Below are 23661 nucleotides of genomic sequence, written 5' to 3' on the forward strand. Positions count from 1 at the left end.
GGGTGGGGGTGGGGAGTTAATGGAAGTGCACAATGAAAGCTGATAATATAAATCTGCATTTTTGCACTTGATAATCCAACCTGTTTCCTCTTTGTGGTTCAAAAAGTACTCTGTATCAGTGTTAGAAACTGGGGTAGAAAAGCTAGGAGCCAAATGGCTCCTGGGACCCGGGTTGTGGGCGCCAAAGCAGAATGCCTAATCGCCAGGGTGGGGTGGGTCGCTAACACTTTTTATTTATTATTTTGATAAGCATGAACTAATACACAATTCATGTAAGTGACACATTGTTAATGTCACATTTTTAGCAGAAATTGTTAATGCATGTTTAATTTGGTGTTTACAATAAAAATATTGGTACCATACTTCAGTTTTCAAAACACTCTACTCTTTATTGTTAAACTCCTTAACATATTGTCTATCCTTAACATATACTTTGAGGCTTCAAAGCACGTACATTTCAGTAATCCTTGAGTGTCAGCCAGGCACAAAAAATGGCAGACTTTTGGGGGTGCTCGCAAATCGAGAATCTTAGGTGCAAAAAGCGCCTGGTAATTTTGAATCCTGCTCCGTCCTCTTGAAGATAGCTTAGTTAGTGGGACATCTCACAGACTTGCAGAAGAATAGTTTTACATTAGGGAAACTGTGACATAGTTAGAAATGTCTCAAACGCAGGGAGCACCTACACACACTGAACAGATTATTTTCCTACATAGAAAAATCAACACTTGCATCTTGTACACTGTGTACATTGCTCTAGCTGAGAGAAGGAGGTTGCTGAAGCTGAAAGCTGCTGTGTCAGCTGTTCTGTATTGCAAGCTGAGTGGCTTTCCTGAAAGTCTTCTCCTGAGAGGGCTGCCTAGGCTGCCAAGAAGTGTGAAGTCTGGGTAGCTTTCTTCTAACTAGTTACACTATTGGGAATGGGGCATTCGGGAATGTTCATTGTTCTTATACACAAACCTTGACTACAGTACTTTGACATAAACTGGACTTTGCTCACCCGTATCACCTATTTCATGGGGATAACGGTCCAAAGTTTTGCTGTCACTTCAAGACATTTGGTAGTCAGCTTATTTTCTACTTCTTTGCAGTGTTAGAAACTGATATATGAAAGCTAGGAGCTAAATGGCACCTTAAACAGAGGTTATGGAAGCAACAACGGAATGTCCAGGCACACTTTTTTATATGTGCTGAAAATGAATGTGCTGAAAATGAATGAACTGCATCTAAAATCTTATGTTCATTTTCACAGGGTCTAGTCCTTCCCCTCCCCACCCCCCTAATATTCTTATGATGTCCCTTCTCCAGTCTTTGGAGAATAGCTGGAAGTGGGGAGGCAGAAAAAGGTCCTCCTGAAATCTTAGGCACAGTACTGCGCCCAGAGCTCAGAAACGCTCGCGTTGTTGAAATTCCCTGCCGTGCTATTGAAATTCCCGGTCGCAAAATGCACCTCAAACAATGGGAGTTCCTTTGTCAGTGTTATTTTAGAGACTTCTACTGCAGTGTTGATTGTTCCTGTTCACAATCTTTGGCTATGACTTTGAGTTGATCATTTAGTCCTTTTTCTTTAAGAGATTATATGAAGTCCCCCCTCCTTTAAAGTTTACAGCAACATTGAGAACAATTAAACCACTTGTTTCTCACCGCATCTATTTCCCCCTTTTCACTTCCTACAATTAACTTTGTGTGTCTGTGTGTGCTTTTTCGCTTATTGTCTCAACTACATTCTTCTTCACTGTTCTGTCCTTTGGTTGTTTAAATTATCTTCTCTCATTCAGCTTGAGCTATTTACATTTCAGTCCCTTCATTTTGAGCTGCTTTGTGCCTCTGTACTCTTAAGTTTTGTTTTGTTGGTGATCTTTGTTTCACACCATCCATTTCACGTTGTTTGAACTACATATTATGTCCTCTAATTTTTCTTAACTTCCTCCTTTTCATGCATTCTCTTGTTCATATTCTGCTGTCTTTTTTCTTTAGAAAACAAATGAATAACCAAATAGAGGTGATTTAAATCTACCTTTGGTAGTTCATTCACATATTTTCATATATCAGTGCCTAGTGTTTGATGGAATTCTTCAGGGATCTACTGCCCACTTGTATCTGGCACATGGTGTTTTATGATTTAGGAATAAATATCTCCTTCACATACATATTATTTGAAATGCAGGATTTTTTTACTATCATCTTTAGATTTAGAACTGTAATCCTGCTCCTCCCTTCTTGTTCTTTGGAGACAATATTTTAAATTGTGATCCTTTGGCAGGGATTGTTTGAAAGTTAACCCAGCTGTGATTGCTGTGTGTAATAATTTGAATCCATAGGCAGAATGAAGTAGAAACCAACATCATCACTAGAGAAGCTGATAATGCCAAGGGTTTCTTCTCATTACCTCTCAGCCAGTCCAGCATTTTTGCATCCAAAACGCAGCATGGTTCTGCAAATTATTTGCCTGTGAATTAAAAGTCATTCCACTTTCTGAAGGAAATATTGTTGTTAGAGAAGCGACAGAACTTTCTTTCTTGACAGAGGTTTTTTTGTTTGTTTGCTTAAAATACCATAAAAAATGTTTTGTTTCTTTAATCATTAGCTTAGCAAGCCATCCCCTGCCTCACTTTAAGCAATGCCCACCAGAGACAAGGAGAGAGCAGTTGGAGTTAGCCCAAAATCGATTTGAAGTCCACATCGTGATAATGGTTTTATAATATTTGGCATGGTGATATATTGTGAATCACAATGTATGTGTACATGTGCTATGTAAAAAATTGTGATATAGGGAAAACCGCAAAGCAAGTCATCACTTCTTTCATGATTCCTGCTGCCCCTGTTGCTCTGTACTATAAAATAACAGCTGTAACAATATGTTAGTAAAAATGTATCAGCTTTAGACCCCTAAGTAGTAGCAGTTGCCAGGATGTTACCCCATTTGCCTCTGCATAGTTCCATCCTCATTTCAGACATCGTGATATATTGGTATAACGTGATGTTTAGCTGGTGGTATATCACGATGTTACAAATCTGACCTCGCTCAGCCCTGTTAGCTGCTGTTATTGCTATAAAGCTTTGCCCAACACCTCAGGACCTGCTGCAGCTGGATTGTCACCCCACAGCACCTGGGCGGACTGATACCAACAATTCCATGGGATAGTTTTTAAGGACTTGTTACATTTTAATACAGTCTTCTTGTGATTTTATTAATATGTTTTGATTTTATTTGCAATCCACCTTGGAAGGGTTTGCATCCTGATAGGTGCAATACAAATAATGATAACAAATGCAATTTACCTTGCATACTGACTCCCTGGTGAAGCTGTCCCTGAAATAGAGGAGCTTTCTGACAGCTGTAGGATGTCCTTTATTCCTTCCTGCTCTTTGGTCTACAGCTGGAGCGGGTCTCATTAGCAGTTTTTGGAAGGGAGTGCCAAAGCTGTTTCCTCCTCTTTAGAACTTGGAGGATAGGGAGAGAAGATAGCGTATTTTTCCTTCAACGGTTTTCAGAACACATGGCTGATTTTTAATACACTGTTGTATATTGAGGGTAGTGTGTAAAGCTGTTCTCTCTCTCTCCCCATCCCCATAAAAAGGCGGTAGGAAGGGTTTTACATACTTCCTTCGGAACCTAGCTCCCCTCTTTAAAATGGGAAGCTGTCTTTCCACCTTCCAGGAGACAGGGAAGGGAAGAGTGTGTACCCACCTAAATATTACAGGTCGTCTTTAGCAACCTGATCTTAAAGAGTATGCAGCTCTGTTGAGCCATGTAAGAGAATTGGACCTCGACTAGTTGCTTGAGGGCAGCTACCACAGGTGTGTGGCTGTTTTTCACCCTGAACCTCAGCCTTCCAACACCAAGTGCCCAGATATACCAGTTTGGTTAAATGTACGACCAGAGCTTCTATAGTCAAACTGAGAAAAAACACCAATAGTTCTAAAAGCAATTTCATGTCCATCTGGCTTGCCATAGGGAAATTTTCAAGCTCTGCCTACTTGCCAGCCATATTCAGTAACACCAGCCTCCTCTTTTCGCCCCCCCCTTCTCCATTTGCTGTAATCCCATTCAATAGCACAAGATCTATGCATAGTTGTGTGGTTGTCTTCAATAAAATACATTCATACCCAGGAGGGAAGGGGCTTTTTTGCTCAGCGTTTTTGAAAACCTGGAATTTCATTGAGAAATGTCATATGTGACAGCCATAAGCATAGCTGACTTAAAGAATGGACAGATTTACAAAGACTAAGTCTTTCAGTGGGTATAGAGCCTGTATATCTGCTCTGGAGTCGAGATGCTGAATATGGGAAATCACCATAATCATATAAGTTAATATCTTGCTTATGAGTTTCCAGAGGAATATGAATGATGGCTGTTGGAGCCTGCATGTTAGACTAGATTGATCCCTGATTGATCCAACAAATCCTTGTTTAGGTGAATGGACCAAGTTGTGTGTGATTGTATGGTCTTGTGATTTTTGCATTCCACAAAACTGTGTATGATTTTGAACATTAGATGTCGTGATGTTGGAAAGTGCTGGAATCATGGGGTAAGAAGTTTTGGAACAAGCCAAAGTGGACTTTATTAACACAAATCTAGGAGATGTTGAGGTCCTGACAGCCCTGACTCACCTGTAAAATCTTGGATAAACATACAGGTATGAAACCAAGGAGGGAGATAAACAGTGTGCTTATATGTGTGCACAGGACAGGAAGACAAAAGATTAGGCTAAAAAACCCCAAGTACCAGGGTTTCTGACCTATAGAGAGTGTGTTTTACTTCCCCATGCTTGTATCAATTACATCTTTTTAGCTTAAATGAAAAGCTTTTTTTGTTAATCTGAATATCCTAGTTTGAAATGCTGATAAATGCTGTAACGGAGAGAAAAGGCCCACATGTAATTAGACCCTATCATAATTCATATACCCTAAGGGAACAGATATGAAGTTGTACAGGTAACTATTAATTAGGATATCTCAAGTTCTTATTGTCTGGTCTAGCACTTTTCTCCTTAATTTGGGGAAAAGAATATTTTAATCTCATATGCTTAGAGCCTGTAAATGGAATAGAGCCAAGCTGAATATTGAGACAGTGTGGTTGGAGTCTGCTCTGGCTCTTCTGAGTGTTTCTTTACAGGCTTTTAGGTGCAAGGATTTGAGAGTCTGACATCATTCAGTAGTGCTGAATTAACATCAAGAATGAACCTATGCATATTCTTGACAACTATGCCAGTTAGCTAATTAAATAATTTGCATATAATGCTGCAGGAAGAGTTGAGCAAACCTGGCAGGAAGGGCAGGACAAAGAAAGACAGCTGGTCGTCTGAGCATCTGGTGGTCATAAAAAATGCCCAGAATTCAACCTTTGGAATTTAATTTTATATTGTGGACCCTGCTGGATTATGATGATGTACATTTTTGTGTGTTGGTTTACTTTGGGTCTTCCAACATTTTGAATGTTGAACATATCAGGTAATCGAGCATTTAGCTGCATATGTTTAGTTGTGCCTGTTGCACGCCCCACCCAATTTTCAAGAAAGGCCTATGTTGCCTTTTAGTTTGCAAAACCTATATGCTTTGTTTGTTAGCTCCATGTATTCATTCAGCCCTTCCATAAGAGGCCAGGGTTGTGTGCACATAGTAAAAATACATAATTGAACATGTGACAGGGCACCTAAAGAGGAAATGAAAACAGAAAGGCAATGCTTCCTCTTTTTCCTACTTGCAAACTAGCCATGGGCATGCCCCTAATACCTCAAGCATTCCATTTCACTGTGGTTCTGCTGCTAAGCTTAAAACAAAACACTTGTACATAGAAAAGTAGAGTTGTCGTGTACACCTTGCTTGCTAAATGAATGTGAAATAGTTGGAGGGATTATTATTATAAGCATGGTGGCCGTGAAATGAAGGCAACTGAGAGAGAGAGCATTAAGCAGTTTGGCAATGTTGAGTTTGAGTTGCATGGCTGGACAGCAACAAGTACAGTGGTACCTCGGGTTATGAACTTAATTCGTTCTGGAGGTCCGTTCTTAACCTGAGACTGTTCTTAACCTGAGTTACCACTTTAGCTAATGGGGCCTCCTGCTGCCGCCGCGCTGCTGCCGCACAATTTCTGTTCTCATCCTGAAGCAAAGTTCTTAACCCGAGGTACTATTTCTTGGTTAGCGGCGTCTGTAACCTGAAGCGTTTGTAACCTGAGGTTCCACTGTATTAGTAGTATTAAGGCAAGACAGTCTGCTTTCAGGCCAGACAGAAGCGACCAGCCCAGCATACATTTAAAAAGGGCACTTAATTCAACTACTGGCTATGCTGTGGGGTAAGGTCAGTTAGCAATTACATGGAAAGGTGTTGTGGACTTGAGCTGAAGTGTGTGCTGTCCCAGTTTTATCTGCTGTTCAGTTCAAGGATTGCAGTTGCCTCTCCTGCTTTGTTCACTTCTGTTTTGCTACGTTTTTGTATTCAAGATTGGCATTCTGCACCTTTTTTAAAAAATGATGATCGTGTCGTAAGCTGCTTCCACTTCTATTCTTATCAGACTTGCAATTAATATATCTAATTGGATTTTGCAAAGCCATTCATTGTTATATCATACACAGGGGAGTGGGCTTAATTAAAATAAGCACAACATCCGTTTTATCTAAATTTCAGTTCCTCTTTGCAATTAATTGACTAAACCCTGAATGGTCAGTAGCTAATGTTCTGTAAAATTCATATTATGTGCAGTATCATTTCATCTATCATTGCAAAATGCTAGATGTTTTGTAGCAATTATTTTTAGATTGGCTGGTGGAGGGGGGGAAATTACTGTGGAAAAAGTCTTCTTGTAGATATTTCTTCCCTTACTCTTGTTAACCCTTAATGGAGGTTTCATTATTAAAGTTCCCAGGCATTGTATCTTAACACCACATTTTTAAAATGTTTAAATTGAAATTTGGTCAAATGAATGAATGAAAATTTGCTCATCAAATGGTTTGTGCATTCTGTTTCTTTTTACAGAGAGGGCTATTGCAAAACACGAAGTCCGAGAAATTGAGCAGCGTCACACAATAGATGGCTTTCGGTCAGATGTTGTTCTGGATGAAGATGATGATGTGGTGATCATTTATAATCGAGTACCTAAAACTGCAAGCACGTCCTTCACAAATATTGCATACGATCTTTGTGCACGGAACAAGTACCATGTTCTGCATATCAACACAACCAAGAACAATCCTGTGATGTCTCTGCAAGATCAAGTAGGTTCCATTGGTTAAGATATAAGCTTTCATTTCCTTAATTGTTTCATTTTTACGTCGGGTATTTTGGTAAACCAGAAGTAAAGTATCAAGTATGAAGAAACATTTGACAGTAACACCCAGTAGAAAGCAACAACATACAGGTTTTAGTAAAATTGTTACTTTAGAGCAAAAATAAGCAATTCAGATATTTTGGATTACAGTTCCCATCATCTCTCACCATTGAATGTAATGACTGGGGCCGATGGGAGTCCAACAAATAGTTTTTTCTAATCACTTAGGTGCATGATAAATCAGTTAGAGGTCTTTTGTTGAGTAAGCGGTTTTAACATGTTGCTAAATAAAAGGTAAAATACATAAAACAACATCTGGACGGCACCTTGTTAACTACCCTTGACTTAGAACCTGGCAGAACAGGAGATGCTGATACCATACTTACTATTAAATTTGTATTTTAATTGAACTCAATTAAATAATAATATCATATAGATATTGTCACTTGGTAAGCTTGAGTGATTTCTTAACACATTAAGGCAAAATTTCCAGTGTTTTCCTCCAAAGCCCCTCTCTCCTTAGTTAATTTTTATATGAATTGATAATGCCTCCCACCCTGCTGTTGATAGGATGCAAAGTGCTGGTTTTCTCTAACCCCTGCCTCTCTTTTGCCCTTTATACTCAGCCTATCACAAAATCATGTTCTTTCCTTCATCAGCATTGTGAAAATATCTTGGCAATTTCCTCGTTGTCGTTCAAGCCATCTCCCATCTTGAGAACGGCAACTTTCCACTCTCTGGCCTTCTGTTGCCATCCTTCAGCCCTTCCACTTATTTCCAGCTGTCAAAATTAATCACTTGAAGTTTTCATAAGTCGTGTCTCTGCTTCCCTCCCCCCCCTTTTGTTTTGTCAGATTTTATAATGAATTGATTTTAGAATGCTGTATTATTTTACTGTTGTTAGCCGCTCTGAGCTTGGCTTCGGTTGGGGAGGGCGGGATATAAATAAACTATTATTATTATTATTATTATTATTATTTAAATGTGTGTTTCTACAGAGGGGGGACGCGGGTGGCGCTGTGGGTTAAAGCCTCAGCGCCTAGGGCTTGCCGATCGAAAGGTCGGCGGTTCGAATCCCCGCGGTGCGGTGCGCTCCCGTTGTTCGGTCCCAGCGCCTGCCAACCTAGCAGTTCGAAAGCACCCTCGGGTGCAAGTAGATAAATAGGGACCGCTTTCTAGCGGGAAGGTAAACGGCGTTTCCGTGTGCAGCTCTGGCTCGCCAGAGCAGCGATGTCATGCTGGCCACGTGACCCGGAAGTGTCTTCAGACAGCGCTGGCCCCTGGCCTCTTGAGTGAGATGGGCGCACAACCCCAGAGTCTGGCAAGACTGGCCCGTACGGGCAGGGGTACCTTTACCTTTACCTTTACCTTCTACAGAGGGCATAATTCGTACAGTGCCTGGCACACTTTAGTAGTAAAGAAGCTTATTTCGCGGTACAGCAGAACCACTGCTGGTCAAGAGGGGACACGACTCTGGCACTGTGTATCTGGACAACATCATTCATTAATTTTATTTAATAAACTAATATCCAGCACCCTTCAACTTGTATGAGTTTCCAGGGCATCCAAGTTAGTGTCCACCAGTTATCCAGAGGATAGTTAGCTGGCAAACCTTTAGTGGTCCAAGGCCTAGAGATTTAACAAAACAAAGCTTTATTCATTACAAACCCTATACTATGCCCTGTACCATATCTGCAGAGAACTCGCTAATTGATACGCCATTTTATTCTGTAGCTATAAAGCATGCATTTCTCCCAGGTTTTGCTGATCCCATAGTGGCTTGTCTGGCTTGTTTTCTTTGATCTTTAGAGAATTGTTGACGTTCCCATCTGCCAAGAAAACTGAAATCTTTATACCATTCATTTTCTACTTTTTTCCTTGCAGGATTTCTTGTTCTCCATCAGAGTACATTTGATCTCTCTTTCAATTCCAGGAAGCTCATCTGAGCTTAAAACATAAACAGCTTAAACATACCCAGAAGTTCAAAAATAGCTTTTCAGTTATTTTTCTAAAAGTGCTAGGGGAAAAATACATCTGTAGAAACTTGCTCACATATTTTGGTCTTTTGTTAGTCAGATTCCAAATATTATCTTGAATTTAAAATATTAAGTAATTGCCCCAATTTTCTATACTATATGTAAAGTGGAATTCCTAAATAATGGCAAAAATATACATAAGACTATATTTGACCCTGAATAGTTTTAATATATTGGTCACTTGTGGGTATTCTGTTAGCTTACTGCTGACCTGTTCCATGAAAAGCTTCGGCCACCAAATGCAGCATTATCAACACAAATTAAGTGTTAATTCATAAGTCTGGATGTGAGATGACAGACAAAATATTGGTATCAAAGAGAACAAGCAGATGGTTCCCACAACTAAAATATTTTGGACCAATCTGCCGTTCTGATGGCCGCAGAAAATGTGAAAACACAGTTTCCCCTAGAATGGATTGTAGGATAGTCAAGAATTTGGCAATGGACAATTATGCCTTCTGCATTCCAGTTCACCTCACTGGGACCCCTTATACAGCATTTATGAATTCTCTGGGAGAACAGAATTGGGTGGAGATTGGAGATTAAGACAGTAGCCATTCTTACTGCAGTTGGGGATTGGTCGTATGTCAATCCAGATAATATCAACACAATTGGCAGGATCTGTGACCTATGGAACCTGGCAGGATCTTGATTTCAGAGGTTTCATATTTCCTAGGCAACTAGGCTATTATCATAGAGTGCTTCTGGGTCATCCTAATATTTGCTTCATTATACCATGTTTCGGCAGTAGCTAGAACAATTTTTCACCAACTTCTATCCAGTAAGACTGTTTCAGTCCTTTTTATTTCATTCAGAATTAGGGCACCATTTGATTCCTCATAACTCTGCTAAGTATTAAGATCTGCAGATCAATTTGAGAGTCTGTTGGTGTTGAGCGGCTGTTGAGGATGAGCCCCTGGTGCACTGCAGTGACCCTGCTTATGACAGACAAGGGCACTATTGGGGGAAACTGATTTTCTAGATCCATTTTGATCAGGCCCAGTTTAGGCGCAGAAATTGCTTTGCTCACCCTGTATGATGAACTCTGCTGGGAGAAAGAAAGAGGAAATCTGTCCATTTTAATTCTCCTTGATCTTTCAACAGCTTTTGATAACCATCAACCATGGCATCCTTTTAGAGCAGCTGCCTGAGCTTGGGAGTGCATATTGCACTACTTTGCAGTGGTTCCAGTCCTACTTTCACGGTCATTTCTGGAGGGTGCAGTACTCTTTGGCCCTGTGGAGCCTTCAATACATATATTTAGGCACCAAGTGAAATCATTCCTCTTCTCCCAGGCCTTTGCTTTGGCTAATTAAATAATTTGGCCTTTTAAACTGGGTGGGGCCTTTTAAACTGGGTGGGGCAATATTGTTTTTGTTTGTTTCTATGTATATATTTTTGTGTTTGTGTGTTGTAAACTGCCCTGTGGTCCTTGGATGAAGGGCAGTATACAAATTTAATAAACCATAAAATGCTTATTTTATTTTCATCTATCTATTTATCTATCTATCATCTATCTATGAAGTTTATTTGAATTAAAAGGGAACTAAGAGCGGGATTGGGCTCTGTTTTGTTGCAGCTGTCCCTCTGGAGGCTCTTTCTTAGGGTTAGATCATTGTATTTGACAATTAAAGGAAATACATTAACGGTTCACTATATCCCATGTTCCCATCCCACAACATAGCACAGTGAACGGAACATTATTCTGACAAAAGCCAATATGCTCCTTACTTAAATAACTAGCAAATGTTGGCCTCTTCAGAAAACCACATATGAGACATGGTATAAAACTGTTGCAGCATTTAGTCACTTAAATCTCCCCTTCCATCTCCTTCCCATGCCATTTCTCTTCTGATAGTGGTTAGTGAGCCTGCCTACTTCTGCAGGGCTTTTCACTCTCTCTTAGGTTCATGTGTATGCGTGTATTTGGACTTCTGTAAACCTCAAGTTCCACCTTAGTAGACTGATAGCTGCTCCTTGTTTCGACTACGTGGCTGCTGGCTGCCGTCGCTTGCTATTTGAGGGAGAGATATCAGCATCCTGCAGTTGGAAGTACTCTCCATTTTAAACCGTCTTGCTGCCTCTAGTAAACATCAATACAGACAATGCCAGGAAAAGCAAAATTCAGCTTATGTGGAGTACTCAGTCTTTTTATTTATTTATTTTTGCACAAGTAGCTAAAGCTATCTGGTTGAGTGCTAGAAGAAACAGCAGCACATCAGAGCTTAACTTCAGATTACATTCCGCAGTTAGATAGAAAACATTGCAGACATATATTTCTCTGTGTTTGTCATTTATGATCTCTCTATGCATATATTTATGGATCTACACATACCCCATGCATTCATTATAATGTGAAAGCACCATTATATGTTACCATGAATATAGGACTCCTTGATCAGTTATGAGATCAGTACAGTCGGACGTCTCTGCTTTCATTGTTAAGACCATATGCCTTTTATCTGTTACGGTACAGAGATACTTCCTGGTGTGTTCATTTTGTGTGTGCCTTGGTATATCAATTTCTGAAATTGCAGTATTAAGAACTGAACAGATGGTGGTATTCAGATTTATCAACTCCTTTTCTAAAGCCAAACAAACAACCTCTGGCTGCTCCACTTGGTTAAACTACTCAAATCTGGTTTGGACCGTTTGAGTCACTTTGCTGCCTTCTGAATGTCATAATTCCTTCTTTTAACACTAGTTCAAATCTTCCTGTGCTCATGTTTATGTAGCCAAAACCACATCTACCTACACAGAAGAGAGAATTACCAGCAGACATGATTTAACCCCAATGTTAAGTCTGCAGAAAAAAAGGAAAAAAAGAAACACCAAAGTGGGCACTCCAAAACAGCCCCATAAAGCTGAGAAACCAAGCGGGGGAAATCCTGGGCAAGGGATATAAAATGGAATGGCTTGATCAGGATGGCAGAGAAATATTATTATTATTAGAATTAGAATTTGCATATCACCGTCTATTCAAACATCACATGGTGATTTGAAACAAGCATTGTAGCAGAGAGCCATCTTATTGTCCCAATAACCATCTCTCCCCCACCCCTCCAACCCCCAAAAGGTATTTGCAAAAAGAGGTCATGTCACTGTTGTGGCAGTTACGTGTGTTCACATTCATGTGTGCATCTGTCTGCCTTCACACAAATTATGGCACTGGCATGAGTGAAAGGGATCGTGGGATATGTTCAAAAGCTGAAAGGAAGGGAAGGTGGTAGACCTACTTGGGAAGCAGGTAACCCATTTGCTGGAAGTACAAGAAATGCATTGCTGGATATCTTTTCCACTAGCAATCTCAGGGTGCAGAATCAATAGGAGTTCCTATGTGAAATTAGCCGATAGATAACTCTCCCTCACACCTATTTATATGTTTGCAAATTTCAGACTCTACTTGGCAAGCTGAACCATTTTGGGGTTTGCAGTTAACAGGCCGATAAACTTAGCTCAGGTTATGGTGCAGTTGCCCTGGAATATGGACATTAGGAGAGAAGGATTTCAGCACTCTTATTTTTAAAACGAATCACTCAAGAGAAAGCAAATGGATTTACAGAATTTTATATGTGGGTTGCCTTGATCTGTTGCATTAATTATTGCACTTTAATCTTAATAGTGTGTGCTTTTTGCTAGGAAGCCCCTAGTTCAAAACCCAGGTCACCTATGAGGTTCTTGGTAGCCTAGGACAAGACACTGCTTTCTCAGCCTCTCACCTGTAATAGAAGGAAGATCATGCTGCCCAGAAAAAAGGCAGCTTTTAAGGATTGCTAAGAGGATCTATGAGAGGCACTTTGAGCCCTTTTGGAAAATGCTGTATCAATATGAAGTATCATTATGGCTATGTTAAGAATGATTTTGGGTGGAGCATTTACTGTTATCACTTGCTATTAGCTGAGTTGCATCTCTTAATACTAGCCTATTTCATTGATCTCAAATTTTTCTTCTAAGCATTAAAGAAACTTTTCTTCTTCCCTCCCAGGTACGATTTGTGAAGAATGTAACTTCCTGGAAAGAAATGAAGCCAGGGTTTTATCATGGACATATATCCTTCCTGGATTTTGCAAAGTAAGCCACATAACATATAATTCTGTTTGCAGCATTTTGAGTCCTTGTCAGCTCATTTTTTTATTGTTCAAGCACTGCACTGATTCACTTAAGAGTTTACTGCCCTCTAATGGTCATGAACAGAAATTGCACCGTGACATTCTGAACATGCTCTTTTCTCCCCCTCTATTATTTTCAGTAAAGCTTTTCTCTTCCCCACTGACTTCTCATTCAGATTGATTTCAGTCTTTTTCTCCCGGACATGCATTTCCTGTTGATGTGCTTTGGTGACTAAGCTCTTGGAAAACACACTTTCTTAATTTAAAAAAAAATATCTGGGTGCTGTCTGAAAGCACAAATATATACTGTATTTTTTGCTCTATAAGACTCACTTTTTCCCTCCTAAAAAGTAAGGGGAAATGTGTGTGCGTCTTATGGAGCGAATGCAGGCTGAACAGCTATCCCAGAAACCAGAACAGCAAGAGGGATTGCTGCTTTCATTGTGCAGAGATCCCTCTTGCTGTTCTGGCTACTGAGATTCAGAATATTTTTTTTCTTGTTTTCCTCCTCCAAAAACTTGGTGCGTCTTATAGAGCGAAAAATACGGTAACTGGAGTAGAGAACGGTGTGGGGATAAAGCTCAGAACAGTCTTGCTGAGCAGCAAATCAAGGAATTAACCAGTTCCCGCTTGGTGATTTTAGTCCTTTAAGTAGTTAAGATTCTCTACAATTTCTTTCGTCTTCTAATTGCTACTAATCTGTTGGTGCCACCCCTTTCCCAAAACTTACTAGTGACGACCTGCTCTCCTGTAGAGCCTTTCATATTAGAAGTTGCTTTGCAAAATAAATTTTTTAAAAGCCTGCTGTTCCCTGGGCTGACTCTGCCATATCATACAAGAGAACCCCCACGACAAATTTGAAATACTAGCCAAAAATGGATATATGTGCTCGACAACAATTTTGTCAGCCATGCAAATGAAGGAAGCAATTATTTATTTTTAATATTTGATTGAGCCATTAATGACTCCGCTCAGTGCTTTCAGCCTTCCTTTAGAATAGCAAATCAACTTACTGCCTTCAGCAGTGCAGTATTTCAGTAGCACAGAGTACTTGACGGTAGTGCCAGAACATATGGAAAGAAACCCTCAGTTTAGGTTTCAGTCAGTATCTCTTCAGGCCTAGTTCATAACAGTAGGGCTGCCGTATGTCTGGGTTTTCCCTGGACACGTTGGAGAATCGGGCTGCAAAAATGACATCAGGGTGGATTTTTGCCGAATCGGCAAAACGTCCTTGGAAAACCCGGAGACGTATGGCAACTAGGGCAATTCTTTTTTAACAATATATTTAAAAATCCAAAAAATATTCATTTTGGGGAATATGGCAATCCTAACAACAGGCTGTGGTAGTTTGGATTCAGTACTATCGGACTTGCTGCCTCTTGAGAAACTTATTGTTTTATGGCCTTGTATTGCCTGCTGTCCCGTCCTGCCAACCTAGCAGTTCGAAAGCACGTCAAAGTGCAAGTAGATAAATAGGTACTGCTCTGGCAGGAAGGTAAACGGCGTTTCCGTGCGCTGCTCTGGTTTGCCAGAAGCGGCTTAGTCATGCTGGCCACATGACCCGGAAGCTGTATGCCGGCTCCCTCAGCAAATAAAGCAAGATGAGCTCCGCAACCCCAGAGTCGGCCACGACTGGACCTAATGGTCAGGGGTCCCTTTACCTTTATTGCCTGCTGTAGCCAATCTGACTTGTAGAAAATGGCTCCATAAATGCCTATTTACATGTGATATCAGGAATCATATTGAGCAGTGTGGCCAGGTGGGGAGAGATTAGGCTTTCTCTGAAAGAAGTGCATTTCTTTCACCCCCACTTAAACCATACTGGAACAGGAGCGTCCTCAATGCCCAGTTTGACACAGAGTCCTAAACTAGCACCAGAAGTCCCTTCTCAAGCCCAGAAGCGGGGGAAACTGAACTGCATGGCAGCTGCTCATCACGATTGCTACCACTCAGCTGTAGACTTCATTGTTTGCACTCTGTTCTGCCCATCTGTTTGACCTCAGCAACAAATCTGCCTGCATCTCTTGCACATTATCTAGGTTGTGAAACCGGGTGTGCTCTTATCATGGGAACTCGTTACAAGAACATCACAAGCGGAGGTCAAAAATGATACTATCCCACCCCCCCTTCCATTCCCACCCTTTTGACATGTATGCTCCCTTTTTACTGGCCAATTCTCTATTACTGCCTTTTCCAGGCTGGTACCCTACTGATGTCTGCGGTTACAGCTCTCATCATCCCTGACCATGGGCAAAGCTGGCTTAGGGCTGATGGGAGTTGGAGCCCAAGATATATGGAGTTATATGCACCAGGCTAGTGAAGGCTGCACTATTGCTTAACCAAGATGAAGGGAAAGGTCTGTGAGATGGACTTCAGCTGTTCATTTCATCTAGAATCCATCTTAATTTATTTGCTGTGACAAATGTGGAAAACGATGGGGGGCACCATAAGTTTTATGTTATGTACATTTTGTGCATGCAACGTAATATCAGACAGAGAGTGCTGAAGGTTACAACAGCAGCTGAAATATACTTGTAAAGAAATGGTTGCCAAACTTCAGTCTCAAAAAAGAATCCCCAAGCATAAAATTGCATTGCTTCCTCCAAATTCGAAAGTGCAATATGCTATATTAATAAACCTCTTGCATTGAATACCTAATGAAATAATAACCTTGTGAGCAGCTAGGTAAGTGTTACTCTATCCTCTACATTATTCATAGAATAAAACTTAAAACATTTTGTAGGTACTGTAACTTCAGTCTAAAAAACATTTTGCCTCAAGAAAGGCAGCTAAGCAATTTCACAAATTTCATTCATATGCATATTTTCCTCCAGGGTTGCATTATCCTTGTGGCTTTTTTTTGTTTGTTACCCTTTCACCTAAATGATTTATTTCCCCCCCCTGCAACAGCTTGCTTTCTTCTGTTTGTGGTTTCGATTATTAAAATAACAAATTGAATGCTGTGCTTGCTCTCGGCAATAGGCGAGAGTAACTTGTGATGTTGCGTTATTGCGTTAGAGAAGTGTAAAATCTTTCTGCAAAGATTCATCCTCCTTAAAAAAAACTCTGGCATAATGCTTTGATTCAGTATATACGCTCATAAAATTACACTGAATTTCAAAACTTTTATGACAGTGGTGGTGGAGCTGTCTAGAAATTTCACTTAAGTGGTAGAGGACAAAAACTCATGCACTATTTTTATTTTTTAAACCCCATTGATTCTGCCTCTTTCTTCATTCCTTTTAATTCATTTATTCATTGCTCTGGGTACTTGGAACCATCATCATCAAATGAGCTGATGAATGCATACAGGGATTCCAAGTGTTTATATCGAAATGCCAAGGGGCCCTGACTGGATTTGGGGTCCCCCCATTATGCTAAATGTTTGAGTAAAAACATATGAGGCAACAACTTGCTTTAACTCCATTTAAGTTTTGTGAAGGCAACTAGCCATCTAAACCCATCATGGATGAGCAGTGAGGCATATGTTGATTTACTTCTGCCATGGTGGAATAATAATAATAATAATAATAATAATAATAATAATAATAATTTATCCCCTGCCCTCCCCGGCCAAAATTGGGCTCAGAGTGTCTAACATCAAATATATAACATATTATCATAAAATTAACCAATCAATTAAAATACATCCTAAAATTAAATCGGAATCAAAGTGAAATCTAATCAGATGGCAACCCACAAATTAGGGATGGGGACCTTAAATTCTCACCAGGCCTAAATCATAAGCGACATGACTGATGATGGTGGCCGTAAGCTTTGCCTCTTCTCATCATGGTGACAGCAGCTCTGCCTTTCCAGATGCAGACTCTTGACTCTGCTTGAGGAAAGGGCAGGAGGGGGCTCAGCAGAGGCCTCTGGCCTCATCTCCCTTTTTGCTTTTGTAATGGAAAAACTAAAGACATGGTGTCTCATCCTCTCTAAGTCTTGAGTCGGATTCCAGGAAAAAGACAATAGTGGTAAAAGTAACGGCAGCCAGCATACAGAATCAAGAACAGCAGCAACGCAGGGCCATAACCTGGTTGGAAACCCGCTTCCAAGTGGAGTGAGGAAAGATGTTCCATCTGGCCATGCCTGCAGTTGCTGTGCCATCATGTGCCCAGTGACCTTTTCCAAAAAGGAAAGATCTATCCTGTTCTCTTTTTTATTCCCCACCTATCTGACTGGGTTGTCATTCTAAATCTTGTCATCACATCCCTGTCTGAAGACTGCCTTTTCAGGCATAGGTGGAGACTGCTCCAACAAAAGACAGAACCTCCCTTCCCAATGTGGCAATTTTACTATTTGGTCAGTGGACTTGGCTGGCCTTAATGAGCCGGACTGGGAAGGGTTTGGCATCCTCAAAACAAGCAAGGCTGGCAGATCCAGGTAGTTGCAGTTGATACCTTTGTTCTGTCCGTTGCCTTGCTAACATTGTTGTAACTGTGGTAATGCATAGGGAAGAGTTTAAAAGCACCTTTTTTGGTCCTTAAAGCAATAAAGCACCGAAACTGTATTTACAGCCCTATTTTTGAATGTCCAGGTTTATAGGCTAGCTTTGATGGTTGTTCCTGGCATGTAATTGATTTTCATATTTCTTTAAACAGATTTATTTTTGCACGTTGGAAGGGAGTTGGTCTAGTATACATCAAAGCTGTTTAAAAGCATCTTTGTAGTTCTTACCATACAGTAGATTAACTGCATTCTGCTAAATCAGCAGTATTCAGTATGAAGTGCAGAGTACGTTCAACCGACAGGCCATGCTTATTTTGCCTGCAAGCCACACAGTGCTAATTAGCGCACGAAGGTTGCCCTCCTAGCGTGGAGACATGCTCTGTGTCAAAGCACAATGTGAGCAGCAGATAAATAGAACACATTCTCTTTGGGTTCCTTCTAAAGGTAAAGGAGCCCTGGATGGTTAAATCCAGTCAAAGGCAACTATGGGGTGTGGCGCTTACCGTTCTTCAGGAAAGGGAGCCAGCATTTGTCCACAGACAGCTTTTCCGGGTCATGTGGCCAGCATCACTAAACTGCTTCTGGTTCAATGGAAAACCGTGACAGAAGCCAGAGCACACAGAAACGCCATTTACCTTCCCACCGCAGTGGTACCTATTTATCTATTCACACTGGTGTGCTTTCAAACTGCTAGGTTGGCAGAAGCTGGGACAGAGCAATGGGAGCTCACCCTGTTGCTGGAATTTGAACCGCCGACCTTGCGATTGGCAAGCCCAAGAGGCTCAGTAGTTTAGACCACAGCACCACCCTCGTCCCTTCTAAAACTGTGTCGGGTGCATATTGGTGGTATTAATAATAATAATAATAATACAGATGATTATGATGTCATTGGCATAATTAATGCTTGAGTTTTCATAAGATAGCTATGCAAAATATGTCTTAAATATGGCAAGCATGCTAACTGCCAAAGTGCTAAGTTCTAGCCAGTTCTAGAATATTTCAGATCTGTTGCACTGAGCTAAAATTTAACTGCTTTTTCATCTACTATTCCATATGAAGCATGATCATTTTTGTGCAGCAGCACTTTAGAAAACCAAGGGCAATTTCTGAGTATCTCTCTTGTCCTCCTACGTTTCCCCCATCTGGTCATTGTGGTCACACCAGCTGCATTATCTTCTTTGTTACAAAGCATAGTTTTAAGAGACCACATCTGTTGGAGGGAGAAGTACCAGATAGGACTTTTGCTGATAATACTTGTTAGACACAATAAACTGAATGAATATATGTAAATATTAAATGTGTATGTTTAAAATTTACCTCAATGGAATGCTGTTGGGATAAGATTTCTTCAAAAGTTTTCTAAAGCATTTATACCCTTTAATACCTTTGAAACAGGAAAAAGTAGTATTGTCAGTTTCCCAGCACTCCTCCTAACTTGCCTTAATATGGCAAAATAGAATGGTCTGGAACAAACCTTGACCCCAAATCCACTTTTACATCATGCAGGAAACTCTTTGATTTGTCAATCGGATTTATCTCTTCTGTTTCAGATTTGGTGTTAAAAAGAAACCTATATACATCAATGTCATAAGAGATCCTATAGAGCGGCTGGTTTCCTATTATTACTTCCTGCGCTTTGGCGATGATTACAGGCCTGGACTCCGAAGACGAAAGCAAGGGGATAAAAAAGTAAAAGTACATTTTGGCAGCTTTGTTCATGGCTTTAATTATGGAGATAATAACTGAACTCAAAATGTAGCAGTTTTGAAAAGCAAATTTAATCCAGAACAATAGGCTTGATCCTAAAATACAGTTCCCACTCACAGGAGTCTTCCATGAATGCAGGAACCTTTGGTCCAATGGAGGCATCTGCTTGTGTGTTTGATTATTAATATTTTTTAATCTAATTCTTCCTGCACCACCTTCCACACCATTCTTGATGGTCTCTCAACTCTCTGGAGCAGATTATTAGGGGTCTTAGGAGGGTTCATCAAAGACCGTCTCTGTCTTCATACCTGTTTGAAGGTCCCAGAAGCACTTATTCCATGAGTGAAGTGCCACTCATGAGAGATTTGCGTTGCCTCAATATTAATTATGTAAAGATAGGATTGAAATGAATTGTGCATTAACTGTGGACAAAGGGAGCTATGGAAATATGGTTTAATGTTGAACGAGGAGCTCCACATTGTCTTAGACCAGTGATGGCTAAACTTGGCCCTCCAGTTGTTTTGGGACTACAGTTCCCATCATCCCTGACCACTGGTCCTGTTAGCTAGGGATGATGGAAGTTGTAACAGCTGGAGGGCCAAGTTTGGCCATCACTGTCTTAGACCAATGGCTCATGCGCATACACGCAACTCTCCGACCTTCTATTTTTAAAGAGCAAATAAGAAGGCACAGAGCACAGGGTGGTGTCCCTCCTTGTTAGATAAGTTTCCCCACCCAATGTTGTTCCCTAGACCAGTCTTCAGAATGACTTTTCAACACTAGCATTTGATTTCCCTTGGTAGCAGCAATATGACTTGTTTTCTGACATAGTGGCTTTTGCAGAACAAATATAAGTAGAATTTAAATTGGTTGCTGTTAATAAAACGGAATCCAAGAACTTCTGAAGTTAAAAACACATCCATGGTACATCGTGGGCTACTTTGAGTCACCGTTCAGTTCTTGCTGTGGTTACCGTGTGATGAGGCAATTATGAATCTTGACAGTGCCCACAAAATGGCTTGTGGCTCTGCACACCAGTGCAGTTGTCACTTTTGGGGCACTAGCAGCTGCATACCGAAAGCCACACTGCAGTGAATTCTGTGTGTGTCAGCCACCCCTCACTATCTCATTGTGCGGTGCCCACAGCTGGGAGTCAGCATGTACTGATGCACAAAGTGACAGGCCTCTTAGTAAGCTATTGTGAGGTAACACAGCCCAAGTTCATGTAGAAAAATAACTACACTAAGAAGTTTGATATTTAAGATGGAAATTTATAGCTCACTCTTGAGTTTTTGTCTTTGTTCCAGACATTTGATGAATGTGTAGCAGCTGGAGGCTCAGATTGTGCCCCTGAGAAACTCTGGCTTCAAATTCCGTTCTTCTGTGGCCACAGCTCTGAGTGCTGGTAAGACGATGGAATTGCTTTAAATTGCAGATTAAATAAATTATCCATGTGAAGTGTATTTTATTAAATCAGAATGTGTAGCAGAGGTTAAGATTTTGAGAAGGAACACATTTGATTAACAAGTGTTCTTCCAAAGTATAAAACTGAAAAATGGTTGAATTATTATTTGTTAAATTTCTATACCACCCATCATCTGAGGATCATAGAGTGATTTACAAAATAAAAACACAAAGATACATAACACAGTAGCAAACAGAAACAATACCCCCATTATTATTGATTGAATTTCCATGAACGCTACAGAAAACTAACCAACCATTTTCAAACTGAACTATGTATCCCCTTTCTAAACACCAGTGTCAGTGTTTGGGTATGTTGATTAAAAACCATGTAACTATGGAACCCCCCCCCCCTCCCGGTTTAAAATGTCATGGCTTGGATCTAAACTTAGCCTTCTGTGGATAGAAGGCTTCTTTCATCCACAGAAAGCTTTCGATCCCACTGGCAGAAGTGGCAATGATTTGCTCCTCACTCTGTCATTCCTCCGCTGTTGTGGATGGTCTCCTAAGTCTCTTCCCTCTCCCTTTAAATGACACATCATCTGAGCAAAGTTCTGCTTAGGGAGATGTGCTCACTAGTAGCAGCAAGATCAGTTTCTAACCTGGTATAAATGTTCAACCTTTAGGTCTCAAATCCAATTGTTCTTCTTGTTGTTGTTGTTTAGTCGTTTAGTCGTGTCCGACTCTTCGTGACCCCATGGACCAGAGAACGCCAGGCACCTCTGTCCTCCACTGTTCTTAGCTGGCGGAAATAAACTTTGTGGCTGCTATAATGTAAACATGGATTAATTTGAGTGCTCAATTCCATTTTGAATGTCTGAAGGTGTTCGTGAAATGAAGTTTAGAAGTTGATTTGTCATATTACAATAACTAGGGTAAAGCCTTTTTACACGGTTTGCTTAATAGTAGGAGAAAAAATAGCAGCTCTAATTTATTTACTTTTAATTGAGATAATATCCTTAATATGCTGTGTCAGAAGGCATATGTATGACAAATCTCCTACACTGTAGGAGAGAAATGCATATATGGTCGCTTCAGATTATTTGGACCAAGGCTTCAGGAGGTGCTTTCAAAGCACCTCCTTATACGAATTCTCAAGCATTCTGCAAACCTCTCTTTGTTTATCCTCTTATAGAGCAATCTTGCTAAAATGCAGATAAACTGCAATCGGTTGTGGAAGACTAGTGCAAAGTTCCAACATGCCTTTCAGTTTCTGCTTTTATGCCACGTCAAAATTGATACTTTTGAACTCTTTGATATAACAGCAAAATTTTCCATACTGAACACCATGCAACATACTTGAAAAAGGCATTAGTGTTATCAAAAAGTTAGAAATCAGAGCCATTAATCTTTTGACATCTAACCTAGGCCATGAAGAGAGCAAAAAAAATGGGGAGCAGGGAGGGGGGGAAGCAAAGGAAATTAAAAATGTGTGTGGCTGAAACTTTGTTTTCTTGCCTGTGCAAAGATAACAGCTAAGCCATTCTTTTAGCCTGGTGTGAGAATATCTAAATGAAGGGAACCAAAATTCTTGGCAGACATCAAAACCTTCCTGTAATTACTTTTTATCGTTTTAGGAATGTGGGAAGCAGATGGGCTTTGGAACAAGCCAAATACAACTTGATTAATGAATATTTCCTAGTGGGAGTTACTGAAGAGCTTGAAGACTTTATTATGTTGCTGGAGGCAGCTTTGCCCCGCTTCTTCAGGGGTGCTACAGAACTATATCGCACAGGTATTTAAATAGCCACCTGCTAGGCCATTTTCATCTTCCTCCTTTCCCCCCAAAGCTTCTCTTTCACATACCCTTTAGGACAGGGGTCCTCAAACTTTTCAAACAGGGGGCCAGTTCACTGTCCCTCAGACACTGTTGGGGGCCAGGTTATAGTTTGAAATATAACATGAACGAATTCCTATGCACACTGCACATATTTTATTTGTAGTGCACAAAAAAGAGGAAAAACAATACAATGTTTAAAATGAAGAACGGTTTTAATCAACATAAACTTATAAGTATTTCAATGGGGGGGGGAATACAAGAGAGAGAGAGAGAGAGAGAGAGAGAGAGAGAGAGAGAGAGAGAGAGAGAGAGTGTGTGTGTGTGGAGGGTGACCCAGTAAGAGGGAGGAAAGGAAAGAGGCGCCGCCTTAGGCTCTGGGCAATGGTGGCGACAGCATCCGGCTGCTCCTCCCCCAGTGTCCCCTGGCAGGAGACCCAGCACCCCAGGCCCGGCTGTGGTGCTGGTGACGGCCACTGCGCCTTCATGCTATGCCTGCATTTCCACAGGCCTTCCTCAGTGGCAGTGGCTCCCCTGGGCTTGGCTCCAGGCCTGGCTTGTCCAAGGGCTGGTCCCTCCCCATTCGGACCTGCTTTGCCTGGCAACCTGGGATCGCAATGGGATTGATGGGCGGCCAAGTGGGAAGGGGCTGGAGGGTGTCGTCTGAGGAGAAGCCGGAAAGGATTGGACCCAGCCGCTTGGAATAGTAGTGGTTTGGAGGGAAGGAAGGTCGTTGGCTGTGGCCATCTGGGCAACGGGAAGGAGGAGCGCTGCGGGTTCTGCAGTTGCCGGGCGGGCCGGGTTCAGGACCTGGCGGGCTGGATGTGGCCTGCGGACCGTAGTTTGAGG

General features: G+C 41.0%; 1 protein-coding gene and 1 long non-coding RNA gene across 3 annotated transcripts in view; one reads left to right on the forward strand and one right to left on the reverse strand.

The window, feature by feature from the left end:
- LOC309371563 overlaps positions 1-23661 on the reverse strand; it is a 170659-nt gene that overhangs the window by 105253 nt on the left and 41745 nt on the right. The gene's annotated exons all lie outside the window — the stretch shown is intronic.
- HS2ST1 (heparan sulfate 2-O-sulfotransferase 1) overlaps positions 1-23661 on the forward strand; it is an 86689-nt gene that overhangs the window by 58179 nt on the left and 4849 nt on the right. Inside the window, exons 2-6 of one of the 2 annotated variants that reach the window (XM_081914280.1) lie at positions 6976-7214; positions 13289-13374; positions 19415-19559; positions 20879-20976; positions 22613-22770. In XM_081914280.1, the coding sequence (XP_081770406.1) occupies positions 6976-7214; positions 13289-13374; positions 19415-19559; positions 20879-20976; positions 22613-22770 (726 nt within the window). The remainder of the gene's footprint in view (positions 1-6975; positions 7215-13288; positions 13375-19414; positions 19560-20878; positions 20977-22612; positions 22771-23661) is intronic. The other variant, XM_081914281.1, reaches the window with a different exon arrangement.

The sequence above is a fragment of the Podarcis melisellensis genome (genome assembly GCF_964234715.1).
Source record: "Podarcis melisellensis genome assembly, chromosome: 6".
Taxonomy (NCBI): domain Eukaryota; kingdom Metazoa; phylum Chordata; class Lepidosauria; order Squamata; family Lacertidae; genus Podarcis; species Podarcis melisellensis.